Source organism: Muscardinus avellanarius, assembly GCF_963383645.1.
Source record: "Muscardinus avellanarius genome assembly, chromosome: 1".
NCBI lineage: Eukaryota > Metazoa > Chordata > Mammalia > Rodentia > Gliridae > Muscardinus > Muscardinus avellanarius.
In genome coordinates this window covers 82,755,606-82,769,381 of record NC_137786.1, presented here as the reverse complement: position 1 = coordinate 82,769,381, position 13,776 = coordinate 82,755,606, and the positions used below count along the sequence as shown (strand labels likewise).

General features: G+C 37.0%; 1 protein-coding gene across 1 annotated transcript in view; it reads right to left on the bottom strand.

Moving 5' to 3' along the window:
* Positions 1-13,776, bottom strand: part of CAST (calpastatin) — a gene marked incomplete at both ends in the record, with an annotated part of 116,985 nt that overhangs the window by 91,844 nt on the left and 11,365 nt on the right. The window contains one exon of the mRNA XM_080707573.1: positions 10,963-11,025. Coding sequence (XP_080563699.1) covers positions 10,963-11,025 — 63 coding nt within the window. The remainder of the gene's footprint in view (positions 1-10,962; positions 11,026-13,776) is intronic.

Sequence of the window (13,776 nt, the reverse complement as noted above, 5' to 3'; positions counted from 1 at the left end):
GGTTTCTTTAATCTATAAAGAAATAAGGAAGCCGGGCGTGGTGGCGCACGCTTGTAATCCCCACACTTGGGAGGCTGAGACAGGAGGATCCCACAGGTTCGAAGCCAGCCTCAACTACTTGGTGAGGCTCTCGGCAACTTAGTGAGACCCTGTTTCCAAATAAAATATAAAATAGGTCTGGGAGTATAGCCCGGAGGTAGAAAGCCTCTGGGTTCCACCCCCTAGTACCATCAAAAAAAATAAATAAATAAAGTATTTGAGGAGATAGATATTTAAAATATTACACAACATATACAGGTATCAAACATATTGGTTCACTAATATGCACAATTGTTATGTTCCAGTTAAAGTAAATTTAATAAAAAAGGAACAGTTCGACTGCTATAAAATATTGGTATGAGAGAAATCCACAATTGTCTAATTCTTAGTTGTCTTTGTAAAAGAAAATTTACTAATGGTTAAAAATCATGATCAAGGGCTGGGCATGGTGGCCCACGCTTGTAATCCCTGTGCCTGGGAGGCCGAGACAGGAGGATCCAGAAGGTTCGAAACCAGCCTCGCTGGCTTAAGAAACCCTGTTTCCAATATATATCTATCAGGTCTGGGAGCGTAGCCCAAAGGTAAAAGGGTTTCCAGGAACCCCAGTGCCATAAAAAAAAAAAAATCATGATCATTATATGTAAACAAAACTACTGGAAATCAGAGTGAAAAGAAATAACTTTAAAAACTATGCAAGGTATGTCCCATGTGCTTTTGTTATGTGAAAGAGAAAGTGATTGTATTTTAAGGTATAATGACTGGTTGTTGCAGACCAGTTAGAGGGAAATGTAGGGGCAAAAGCAGAAAACTGAATTGATGAAAGAAACTTGTATAAGATTTGTGGAAAGTAATTTTATGTCTTGTAAAGATTCGAATGGATTTATTTTTTAAGTGAGCCTTAGTATAAAAAGTACCATGGTGCAAAACTAAAACCCTGGGTTTTTCTCTGTTAAAGTGGTAAAGTTTTCATAGATTATTGACAGTCGTAGTAGTAGTAGTATAGTACTGGGGGTTGAACCTAGGGGCATTCAACCTTGAGATATTCCCCTGATCTTTTCTATACTTTTTCATTTTGAAACAGGATTTTGCTAAGTTGCTGAGGCTGGCCTACCAAGTACTGGGATTAAAGGTATGCATCACCACACCCAGTTTATTGGTCTGATCTTAATAACAGATTCTAAAATGTTTTTTTTTTTTTAACAAAACTTGTTAAGTAATCTGCCTATGAAATAAATATTTTTTCTTATCAGGATATTTCTGTGTTTTATGTTATCCTTTGTTACGGTATTGCTTACTTAAGAGAACCTAAATTTTGTTTCATAGTGATCTGTGATCTTGTTCAATCAAGGGTTCAAATCTTTTGACTTTTGGTACAACTTCCCAAAATTCTAAATGAAGTTTTCTTGTTCTCAAATTTACCTTGAGATTTCCCAGTGGGCCCAAGAAAAATCACAAAGGATTTGTTTATTCTCTTTGTAAAGAGAATAATCTGTTTATTTTATATGTTAAATTGCATGTGAAGCACTGTTAAATAAGAAAGAAATGATAATCTTCACTTGGTTATATTTATATGGGTAAAATGTTGTTTTTTCTGAAATTGTATGAATCCTAGAGAAATATGGCGATATCTACTTTCCATGGCTTTGTATATAGTATTACCAGCCATAATTTCAATCAATTTTTAAAATGTTGTAAATTACCTTGTTCATTTGCAATAGTAGATCATCCTAAGTTTTACACCCAAACTTACATCCTAAGTTATTTCTGCTTTCCCTTAACAATTTAGTAAATTTTATTTCATAATCAGAAATGTAGCATTTTTCTTTTCCCCCTACCTCATCCTTGTAAAATTTGGAAACTTTCATTGAATTATTTCTATGGCAATGTAATTATTTTATAAGTTCAGTAAGAATTTATTTCCCTCAAAGCAAGACATAATTGGAAAACTGTTTATATTACCAAGGCCTTGACTATAATTTGAGAATGATGGGCATAGAAACAGATATAAGGAGCTAAGACTGACCTTACGGAGCTAACACTTAGAAATGATTTTACTCTTGAAAAGAACCAGCCTGGTATTGGCTTTCAGCCTGGTATCTACCAACTGAAGATATTTTAAGCTAGGCACCTTGTTGACTGGCTGCCCTCTGGAGTCATTACTGGGTTTCTAACTACTAATCTTTGTTCTCTTATATTCAAGGATCACTTCCTGGGAGGACTGGGAACCCCCGAGCATCTTGGTGACCTCGTGAAGAAAGCAATGAACCCCAATCTACTGGTTCAGAAGACAAAGTATGAGGATGAGTTCTCGACTTCACTTCCTATCCTTCAGAGGCTTGGAAAATTCTAATTAAAGACTCATGAAAAATTCCAGCTAAGCAAACTCAAAAAGGCCTATGTAGTCAATTACCATTCTTGCTGCAATTATGTAAATTGCAAACATAATGAGATGTGACTTGATTTGTAAATAAGAATAAAAAAGGAGGTCACTGTGAAAAGAAATTTTCTCCCAATGAAAAACTAGAGTATGCAGCCGGGCGTGGTGGCGCACGCTTATAATCCCCACGCAGAGACAGGAGGATCGCGCAGGTTCGAAGCCAGCCGCGCGCGCTGGCTTAGGAGACCCTGTTTCCAAATAAAAATGTAAAAACAGGTCTGGGAGTGTAGCCCGGAGGTAGAAGGGCTTCCAGGAACCCCAGTACCACAAAAAAGAAAGAAAGAAAGAAAGAAAGAAAGAAAGAAAGAAAGAAAGAAAGAAAGAAAGAAAGAGAAAGAAAGAAAAACTAGAGTATGCTTAAGTCTTTTGGTTTCTTCTAAATCTGGCTACGACTGCCAAAATAATGGTTCCAATTTTTCACTCATCCTCCTTATTTGCATGAGCAGTGAGAACTAAAACTGCCCTTTTCCCAAAGCCGTATAGTCTCAAGCTGAACAACTTGATATAAACTTCCAGCAAATCACCACCAGAGATATGTGTGGAAAAACTGTGCCTACTGCTGTGTGGACCACTCAGAAAGTTCTCCGAAAGCCATCACTGAGTTACTGAAACTGCACACCAGGAAAGGTATCAGACTGCTGGAGTCACAACCAAGTTTCCAACTACTAATCTTTCTTCTTTCATATTCAAAGGAAACTTCTTCCTTCATTACCTGACTTCCCACACCATGCAGCAAATGTCCTCTACTACGACCAAGTGTCATGATGGTTTTTCTTTACAGCACTTATCCCTTTGGGTGTAAAGCAACACCAATTTCAACAACTTCTTTTCCTTCTTCATCCACTGTTCTTTACATAAGTCTATGCGTACTGAAGGTAGAGTCAGTTATAAGCTTGGTTATATGGCTAGCTTCTGTCATTCCACAGAAGCAGCACAGAAGACAGTTGACATTTTCCCAGTCTTCAAGGATCTTGCTTCAGCACCTGTCATTCTGAAAACATTAGCAGCTTCAGCCCTGCTGACTCTGCAGTTTCTCCCTCCCTACCTCCCCACTCACTGTTCCACAATGGCCAACTCCCTCTACCCCGTTAAGTGTGGCTTTTGTGAGATGTTCAATTCCTCCTACTTGAAGGCATTTGTCAATCTTTGTTTTTAGTTTCTGTCACCTATCTGTCTGTCTGTCTGTCTATCTATCTATCTATCTATCTCCACCCTTTTCTGCAATAACTTCAATCAAGAATTTTGGCAGTGAGGGTTAGGAAGAAAGATGGATGGTAGTAATGGGGTAAGTGTGGCTTCAAAAATTCTACAGTAGAAGAGAGAAGATGCTGTCACCGTGGTCTCAGAATGGCTTAGAGTTTTCATCCTGAATTTTATAAACTTTCTGCATGTCTCTCAGAATTTAACCTGAATTTGCATTTCAGGACAAAACAACTATTTTAATGCCTTAATAATGCCTGATGTTTTTCTTATAGGTTTGAACATTAAATGCATAAAGTACTCACAAAGACTTCTGGTGTAGGCTCCACAAAAGAAACAACTATAATACCTACACAGACAAGTTTCATGCATAAAAAGGCTAGCAGTGATTTAGATTATTTTATGACCAACACATAGAAGGCAAATATACCAGGAACCACAAAGATAAGTCCCAAGAATAAAGAAGCCAGGGAATGCCCTGCAATGGTTAATTATCTCCAAAATTAAAAACCTCAAGACTTTATTGAAACCCAGGAGTATTTATATGCAATAAACAACCAGAAAAGAGCCTGAAATGAAAACCCATATCACAGGTTATACCCAAAAAAGAGCAGAATGGAGGAGCCCTGGTTGTGGAAGCTAAATACTGTTATTATGAAACAATCTCAAGGATTCCTGGTATAACATAGTCTTTCTAGCAGTCTATCTTTTCATCTTCTCACAGAAGAAAAGTGAACTTTATTAACCTTAATGAAATTCAGCCAAGTGTCAAAATCTAGGCAGAATCTCTAGTCAAAGCTCATAATATTGTATTGAAAAGCATAATTAATAAAATTTTTGTATCATGAGTATGAAGCAGAACATGCCTTACACAGCTGAAAATTCCTTTCTCTTTCCTGAAGTGACAGATTCCCTACAAAAATGCAAGTCTAAAAAACCTAGTAGTCACTCTTCTTTGGTAGAAATATTTATGATGCAATCTTTTTTTTTAATTTCATATTAGTGCCTCTCCTCTCTTCTCCTCTTCCCTTCCTTCCTCCTCCTCCTTTGCTTCTGCTCTTTCCTCTCTGACTCTCTCCTTCCTTCTTTCCTTCCTTGTATTGGGGATTGAACCTAAGGACACTATATCACCAAACTACATCCCAGTCCTTTTTGTTTTTTTGTTTTTGTTTTTGTTTTTTGTTTTTGTTTTTGAGACAGGATCTTGCTAAGTTGTCCACACTAGCCTCTAACTTGCAATTCTCCTGCCTCAGCCTCCACAGTAGCTGGGATTGTAGTATGCACTATAGTTCCCGGCTTGTAGCATGAAATTAAATGAGGTAGTGACACATGTTTTAAAAAATATTTTATCTCAAAGCACATTACTTATCACTTTCCGTCTAGGCTCTGTTAATGATGTTATTTTGTTTTCTTTGTTGAGAAATTTAAATATATAGTATTTCAACAATATGGAGACAACCAGTGTTAGATTAAGAATATTTGGAATTTTTTTTTTTTTTTTTTTTTTTTTGGTGGTACTGGGGTTCCTGGAAGCCCTTCTACCTCCGGGCTACACTCCCAGACCTCTTTTTACATTTTATATTTGGAAACAGGGTCTCCTAAGCCAGCGCGCGCGGCTGGCTTCGAACCTGCGCGATCCTCCTGTCTCTGCCTCCCAAGTGCGGGGATTACAAGCGTGCGCCACCACGCCCGGCAGGAAAAATTTTTGTCTTTTTTTTAAACACATGTAGACTTTTTTACTTCCTTATTATTCCCGGAATAATATTACAACAATTATTTACATTGAATTTGCACTGTATGGGGAATTATTATAAGTAATCTAGAGATGATTTAAAGTGCAGAGGAGGCTTTATGTTATATGGAAATATTATGCCATTTTGTGTGTGTGTGTGTGTGTGTGTGTGTGTGTGTGTGTGCATGTGCGTGTGTGTGGTACTGAAGATTGAACGCAGGGATCTTTTACCTCCGAGCTACATCCCAAGGCCTATATTTATTCTTTATTTTGAAACAGGGTCTAAGTTGTGGAGGGCCTCACTTACTAGCTGAGGCCGGCTGCAAATGATCCCCCTGTCTCAGCTTTATTATATCATTTTCTATGAGGACTTTGAGCACCCATAGAAATTGGTATCTGTTAGGAAGTATTACAATGAATTCTCTATGGATACTGAGAGAGAACTATATAGAAACATTAAAAGACATAGTAAATGCAGTAAGATGTAAATAGCAGTCATCTCTTTAGGTGCTAGAATTCTAGAAAATGGTATTTCTTTTCTTTAAATTCTTTGGTACTTTCTGAATTTTTTCAATGATGATATTTTAGCTGTGTGATTTTTTTTAAAAGATCACACAGTGATCAGTATCTGTAATAATTATGAATATACAATGTTACATTAATTTAAAAATACAAAATTTTATAGCAGTAGTGATACTGTTAAAATTGGATGATACTATTTGTTTCCTCCAAGTATATATTATTTCTATGATTTAAAAAAAAGACCAACTTTACTGATAGAAAAAATTTAAAAAGATTTTTTTTAAAAACCTTGAATCATCCAATGCTCAATTTATATATTTTTAAAGAAGTAGAAAAGGTAAATAGCAGAGAAAAGATTTCCACTAATGCTAAAATGCAAAAAACATCCACTATCATTTTCCTTTAAATTACAGTTTCTATTCTCTTCGACTTATATGTCCTTTTCTTTAGTCATAAAAATATATTCGTTTTTAAATTTGAGGCTTTTTTAAGGTTGACTCTGTGAGATCATGCCTATTTTATGCGTTAAATTCTACTCCCCAGGACTTCACTGAAATAAGTTACTGAGAGCCTCACACTCCCCCAGTATGGCCAGATGTGTCAGTCAAACACTTTAAATAGATTTGATTGCAGGTTTGCAAAGGCTTCTTTGTTCCACTGTATTTAAAGGTGCTGCTGTTACGTGTTTTCATTTCTCTTCTCTCTAGTCATTCTATCTTTAGCTTGCTAGACCATGTACCTTTTGGCTTTATAGTTTCTCTACATCTGAGAAGGGCTTAAGAATTCATAATCATTTATATGAACTCATGAATTCTCATGGCATTTTGCCAGACACCATCCTCAAGCATGTGGGTGACAAATGCAACATAACACATGATGTCTTTTATTAATATTGTTTCAGATATCTTTATGTTACTTAATGGTTCTTTAGAGGTGATATTCCAAAATAATTAGTAACTAGTGACAATAAGGAAAGAGAAAGAGCTCTGAAATTTGCACAATATAATGGTGTTCTCAACCTTAAACCTTTTTTTTTTTTTCTGGTTACATCCTCCCAAAGTTCTCCTTAGGGCTGTTTTCTTGCACATCTAAGAAATACAGCAAAGTAATAAAGAAGGAAGAGAAAACCTCCCCAAAAGTACGGTTATTGTAGAAAACAAATTTTCAAAATGACTTTGTTTCAAAGACTTCACCAGTATATTTATATATTATTGGGGATAATAAGTTATCTAACCTTTGGCGGTGGTATAAACAAGTTTGAAATCTATTACCAAAACCCAAACTAAGAATTTTTATTCAACCAAAATAGATTAAAAAATAATGGAAGCTGAGTGTAGTGAGACACGCTTCTAATCACAGTACTTGGGAGGCTGAGACAGAAGGATCACAGGTTCAAAGCCAGTCTCAGCAACTTAGTGAAGCCCTCCGCAACTTGGTGAGACCCTGTTTCAAAATAAAGAATAAAACAGAAGCCGGGTGTGGTGGCGCACGCTTGTAATCCCAGCGCTTGGGAGGCTGAGACAGGAGGATTGCACAGGTTCGAAGCTAGCCTCAGCTACTTAGTGAGGCTCTCAGCAACTTAGTGAGATCTTGTTTCCAAACTTTAAAAAAAAAAAATTCTGGGAGTATAGCCCAGAAGTAGAAAGCCCCTGGGTTCCACCCCCAGTACCAAAAAAGTAAAGAAAGAAAGAATAAAATAGGGCTGGGGGTGTAGGTCAGAGGAAAAGTGCCCCAGGTTCCATTTCCAGTACTACCAATTATATACACATGGATGACACAGTTTTACAAAGTCTCTAGTAATTTTGAGAACAGAGATGATAACTCACCATGGCAGGTAGAACAGATCGCATATGATTTTATAATCATGAACACAAAGGCTAAAGTAATATCTATTGTAGGACAACTGCTTTGAACTGTTTCCAAGGCTATAATAGCCCATCAATGGCTTACGTGCATATTGCATAATTAGAGACACTTGGAAACATATCATTTTAGGAATAACTTTGACTCCCAATCACCCCCTCCTCTGCTTGTCTACCCTGAAAAATAAACATGGGCAGAGCTCTCTAAAATTCTTCCAGTTCTGAGTGCTGCCTGATTTGTGAATTATTTTTTGCTCAAATAAACTGTTGAATTTATGTTGTCTAATGCAGTAATTTAAGCCAAGGGAGCAAGGATAAAGAATACCCTTTGCTCTGTTCTGATCAGAAGAACAGAGCAGAATAGACCAATATACCCAGGCTCTAGCAGAAGGGCAGGAGTTTAAATGTGAATTTCCCACCACTGCAATGAAGCAATGGCAGAATTGTTTGATTACTAATAGAAGAAAAATGATCTTCCTCCTCTAGAGGTAGAAGCCCAGGCTTTTGGTTTCAGAATCACAGTATTGTCAAAAAAAAAAAAAAAGAATCACAGTATTGTCTATGTCTAGGAACACAGAAACCGTGAATTCTCCCCTGAAGGTCTTTGTAGTCAGGCTTCTTAGCAGTGATTGTGATTTCCAAGCCAATTTAAAAATATGGAAATGAGAAGTTTTATAATTCAGTTATAATAAAAAGACAACTCTGTGTTAGTAGTTTTTGCCTAAATCAACAGTACCAATAACAGTCAAAATGAATCATCATTCCAAAGGGATTGAAAACAAAGAACTACAGCAATATATGCATACCTATGTTCATAGCAGCACAATTTGTAATAGCCAAAATATGGAAACAACCTAAGTCCCCATCAACAGATGAATGGTTTGCAAAACTATGGGAAATACACACAATGGAATTCTATTCAGCTATGAAGAAGAACAAAATCATGTCATTTGTAAGAAGATGTAAAGTCCTGGAGAGCATTATGTTAAGTGAGATCAGCCAAACACAGAAAGAGAAGGGACATATGTTTCCTCTAATATGCACAAACTAGGGAGCATAGGGGATACCAGAGAGACTCCAGATAATGGAATGGAAATCTCAACAAAGTTTGAATGGAAAGATAGGAGAGCAAGGAGGCTGAACTTCATTAATGAGGGGCTACATCCGAATAGGTGTAAAAGTATGAATATAGCAAGGTTACCCTGGGTATTAATAGTCGGGAAGGGGGAAGGGAAAACGAGGGGGGAAGGGAAAATGAAGGGGGAGAGAGGGCACCAAACACAGATTAAATGTATAACATTTACTTTCTTTTTTCTTTTTTTTGGTGGTACTGGGGTGGAACCCAGAGGCCTCCTACCTCCGGGCTATACTCCCAGACCTATTTTCTATTTTATTTGGAAACAGGGTCTTACTAAGTTGCTGAAAGCCTCACTAAGTAGCTGAGGCTGGCTTCGAACCTGTGCGATCCTCCTGTCTCAGCCTCCCAAGTGCGGGGATTACATGCGTGCGCATGTAATCTTTTTTCTTTTTTTTTTCTTTTTTCTTTTTTCTTTTTTTTTGGTGGTACTGGGGTGGGACCCAGAGGCCTCCTACCTCCGGGCTATACTCCCAGAACTATTTTCTATTTTATTTGGAAACAGGGTCTTACTAAGTTGCTGAAAGCCTCACTAAGTAGCTGAGGCTGGCTTCGAACCTGTGCGATCCTCCTGTCTCAGCCTCCCAAGTGCGGGGATTACATGCGTGCGCCACCACGCCTGGCCTAACATTTACTTCCAATAAAAAAAAATGAATCATCATTCAAGGTACTAAGTGAAGCCAAAAAGACTTTCATGACACTAAAAGGGGGTGGGGGTGAGGGTGTTCATATAGAATTTTCTTTCTTTCATAATTTTTAAAAGAACCAATGAAATGCTAATGTAAGTTCATTGTTGCTTTGTAATTCCTTAAAAAATACCTTCCATGGGGAAAATCTTTAATACAAAATTGGCTGGTAAAAAATAATAAAATTATATTTCTTTTTCTTTTTTCTTGGTACTAGGGATTGAACCCTGGGGGATTACCTCTAAGCTAAATCCCCAGCCCTTTTTATTTTTTATTTTTTTCAATTTTGAAATAGTGTCTACTAAGTTGCTGAGGCTGGCCCTAAACCTGTGCTCCTCTTGTCTCAGCCTCCCAAGTACTAGGATTACAGGCATGGACCACCACCCCTAGCCAAAATTATATTTTCATAGTTATTGGTAATAGAAACAAATGGAGAAAATTGATGAATAAACAGTGCAGAATACATTGCAAGCTCTAGCCATTACTTAATGAATACTTTGGGATTGCAGAAAATGGGGGAAAGGAATCAAGTTACAAACACCTGTTCAATGTTGATAGTATAAAGACAAAATAAATAAAGTAGTCTTCTAAATTAATGGGTTTTTTTTTTTCCAAATTCCCATATATCTTTCAGGATCTGGCTCTCTGGCCTTTTAGAATTTGGAAGTAACACAATATCTATTGAATGAAGATGGCTAGGGCTACTGAGGTTTAACAGCAGCACAAGGAAGGCAAATCCAGTGTGCTTTTGAAGGACAGAACTTTCCCATGACCCTTCCTGAGAGAGAAGTAGGTCAGTATCGACAGTGCACATTTTGGTGCGTCATTCAGTGAAAGGAGAAATTCACAGGTGCAAAGAAAGCCCATCTCAAAGCCCAGAGATTTGGTTTTACTAGTCCTTCCACAGAACTGATGAAACAGTTTTCTCCTTTTGTCTGTGACTCTGAATGACTGGGTGATGTAGGCCAGCACTGTCCTCTTGTCATAGGGAGCGCTCATGAGAAAAGTTTTCGTTTCCCACCACTGTATTTGGCTTCCCTTATATACCTGCCACACTCACCAACGAAACAATAAGATTCACCCATTCCTACAGGGGAAACACTTGAGAAGACTGAATTCTATTTCCAAATTGAAGCTATGTCTAAAGGCTCCTTTATATTTATTTATTTATTTATTTGCTCATTTACTTATTGTGATTTCCAATTATACCTTTAAATCAAATCTCAGTTAGAAATGAGCTTGACATTATTCCAGTAAGAGCTCTTTACTACATCATTATTCAGTATCCCAAGACAGCAGTCACAGTTTAACTCAAGAGAAAAAGGACAACCCAGTATTGTGGAAATTACCTCATCTGATCCTTTCTTCTCTCCTGACTTGGAAGTCAACCCACTCTTTTCTTCATTGACATGCTGTAACAATGTTAAAGAAAAAGAAAGATAGAGTTTAATAGAGGAATGATACAAGATAACAGTGCCTTTAATCCAGAAAGGCAAAATGCACAGATTTTAAAAAAAACAAGCACCCCTTTAATCTCCCTCCTCAGACCCTTAGTAATTCTATATGGACATTGGACATCGGAGGCTTTCAAAATCCAGGGCTGATGCAGACATTCATAATGACAGCCAGGCTGTCATTAGCCAGATGCAGAGCTGATGGCGATGTCTCCTTCAAAGTGCCTCTTGAATTTTTGAAGCCCAAATTGCTAGTATGGGAGACATCTGGCTCATCGTGGAGATGAGATCTCTAAGGACGATGCTGCATCTGAAGGTGTACTTAAGTCTCAGTTCAGCATGAACATGAAGGTCCACCAGAGCCTTCCAAATCACCCACCCCTTCCAGTGGATCTCGGGAACTCCCTAGAGTTCTTCCATCTAAATATTCACCAGTGCAGAATGATACAAGCTGAAGGAGAAAGACCAAACATGCAACTTTTCCTATTTATTATGGGTTTAGAATTTCACTTCATTATGTCTAGGAACAGAATTATTCTTCTAACTGGGACACTAGGGATGGAAAAACAAAACTTGTCTTGTGATAAGATAAACTAAGAGAGTTTACTAAGTTTTCTTTTTCCTTTTTTTTTTTTTTTTTTTTTGCGGGTCTGGGGATGGAACCCTGGGGGCATTCGACCTCAGAGCTACACCCCCTTCCCTATTTTTTTATTTTTTATCTTGAAACAGGGTCTCTCTCACTGAGTTGCAGAGGGCCTCACTAAGTAGCTGAGGCTGTCCGTGAACCACGATCCTCTGGTCTCAGCCTCCTGAAGGCTGGGTTTACAAGCGTGCGCCACCACGCCCGGCTACTAAGTTTTTTGAGAGGTGAAAAACATTTGTATGCTCCTTTGAAGGGCATACAATAAATTATTTCTTTCACACTTAAGCAAGATAGTAGGGAAAGGGAGCCAAATATAATTTAAAAAAAAATAGAAGCTCACTATTGGGTTCAATTCTGAACATCCTCAGTTAAATCAAAATATAAAGTACCTGTTACCTATAGCAGAATCACAGCATGGCTATGAAATTATTTAAGTTAAGAAAAGTGGCAGTAACAATAAAGGTAGTAATTTATATTATTCCACTTTATTTAAAGGTATTTTCATATACCTTCTTCCTTGACACAAAATAGGTCATGTGCTTTTGTACATGAGAAAACTAATAGTAGTAATCTGATATTTTACAGAAGAATACCATAGCTAGTAAATGGGGAAAGGTCACAAAGTAAGCTTATTTTATAATTAAAATCTGTTGTGTGCCACTATACCAAGCTAAATGGAATTCATACCAATAGGTATTCCAGTTAAAAAAAAAATGGTGAAGTATACCAGAACACATAGCTGAAATCTCTCCTTAAAAGTTCTCTGTCTGAATAACTAGGTCTGATTTCTTTTAACATCTCCAAAAGAATCATTTAATTGTTGAAGATCATATTTGATAAGGACTAACCTACATAGAGATTTAGCAAATCCATCTCCTTCCCACACTATAATTTTAGAACCTGGACAGCATATTCATTTATCTACATTTCCATATCTGTTTCAGATTAGATAAAGTAACGACCACATGCACTGTTCTACTGATTGTTTATGTCTAGAGTATCTCATTTATTTGTCAAGAGGTGTTACCATTCCATTTGGCAAGTGAGAAAATTTAAGAAGGCCACTTGCTCTGGTCCATGCAAGATTCCATGCTACAACCCCACCTGCTTCTTGCTCTTGTGGCAAACACATGTCATAATTTACTAACCTCCAGCAAGTGTATGTATAGCATGTTTTCCTTCAAAATATAGGCTTATGAGTGATTTTTTTAAAAAGATCTTTTAAAAAGTGCTTCCTTATGGTGCTTCAAAGGGATTTGATTGCAGTCCTCTCAATTAACCAACATCATTAATTACTTGCTTCCACTGAAGTGGCCAAAATCCACCAGATTTGTAGGTTCAAAGTAGTAGTTTGGGAGGGTTGTATTACTGAATGGTTTTAAAAATTTTAAATGTTGGTTATAATGACAACTTAGAGATGTGTCATAAGCATTGACATTTTGTGACTTCAAAAGAATTAATTGCTCTGGATAAATAGAAAGCTTTTTTTAAATTTTTACAATATACAAAAGTAGTGGTAATACTAGAGGGACTCCAGATAATGGAGGGGAAATCTCAGCAAAGCTAGAATGGAAGGATAGGAGAGGAAGAAAGCTGAGGTTGATCAATGGAGGAGCTACATCTGAATATATATAAAAGTATGAATATAGCAATGGTTAACCTGGACACTCATTGTTACCATTATTAATCCTATGAGAACTGACAAGACTTTCCTAATAACATTCTTTATTCAGTAAATAGTAACCTTGTAAATTGATTATTGCCCTGATCACTTCATGGGCTCATTCAATATTCAGTAGACGGTTAATTGTATAAAATCAAGTTATTTCACTGAGAGAGGGGAAGGGAGATGGGGGTCGGGGGGAGATGGCATGAAGCACAATCTAAATGTACACCATTTTCAATATGTTCCACATATAAATAAAATATGAAAAAACAATATACAAAAGTATAATGACATAAGTAAAAATTACTTATATTTAAGTCCAAATCTTGTAGAACTTTTTAAGTTACATTTTCCATATATACTACTCCTTTTTAAGTTATATTTTCCATATATACTGCTC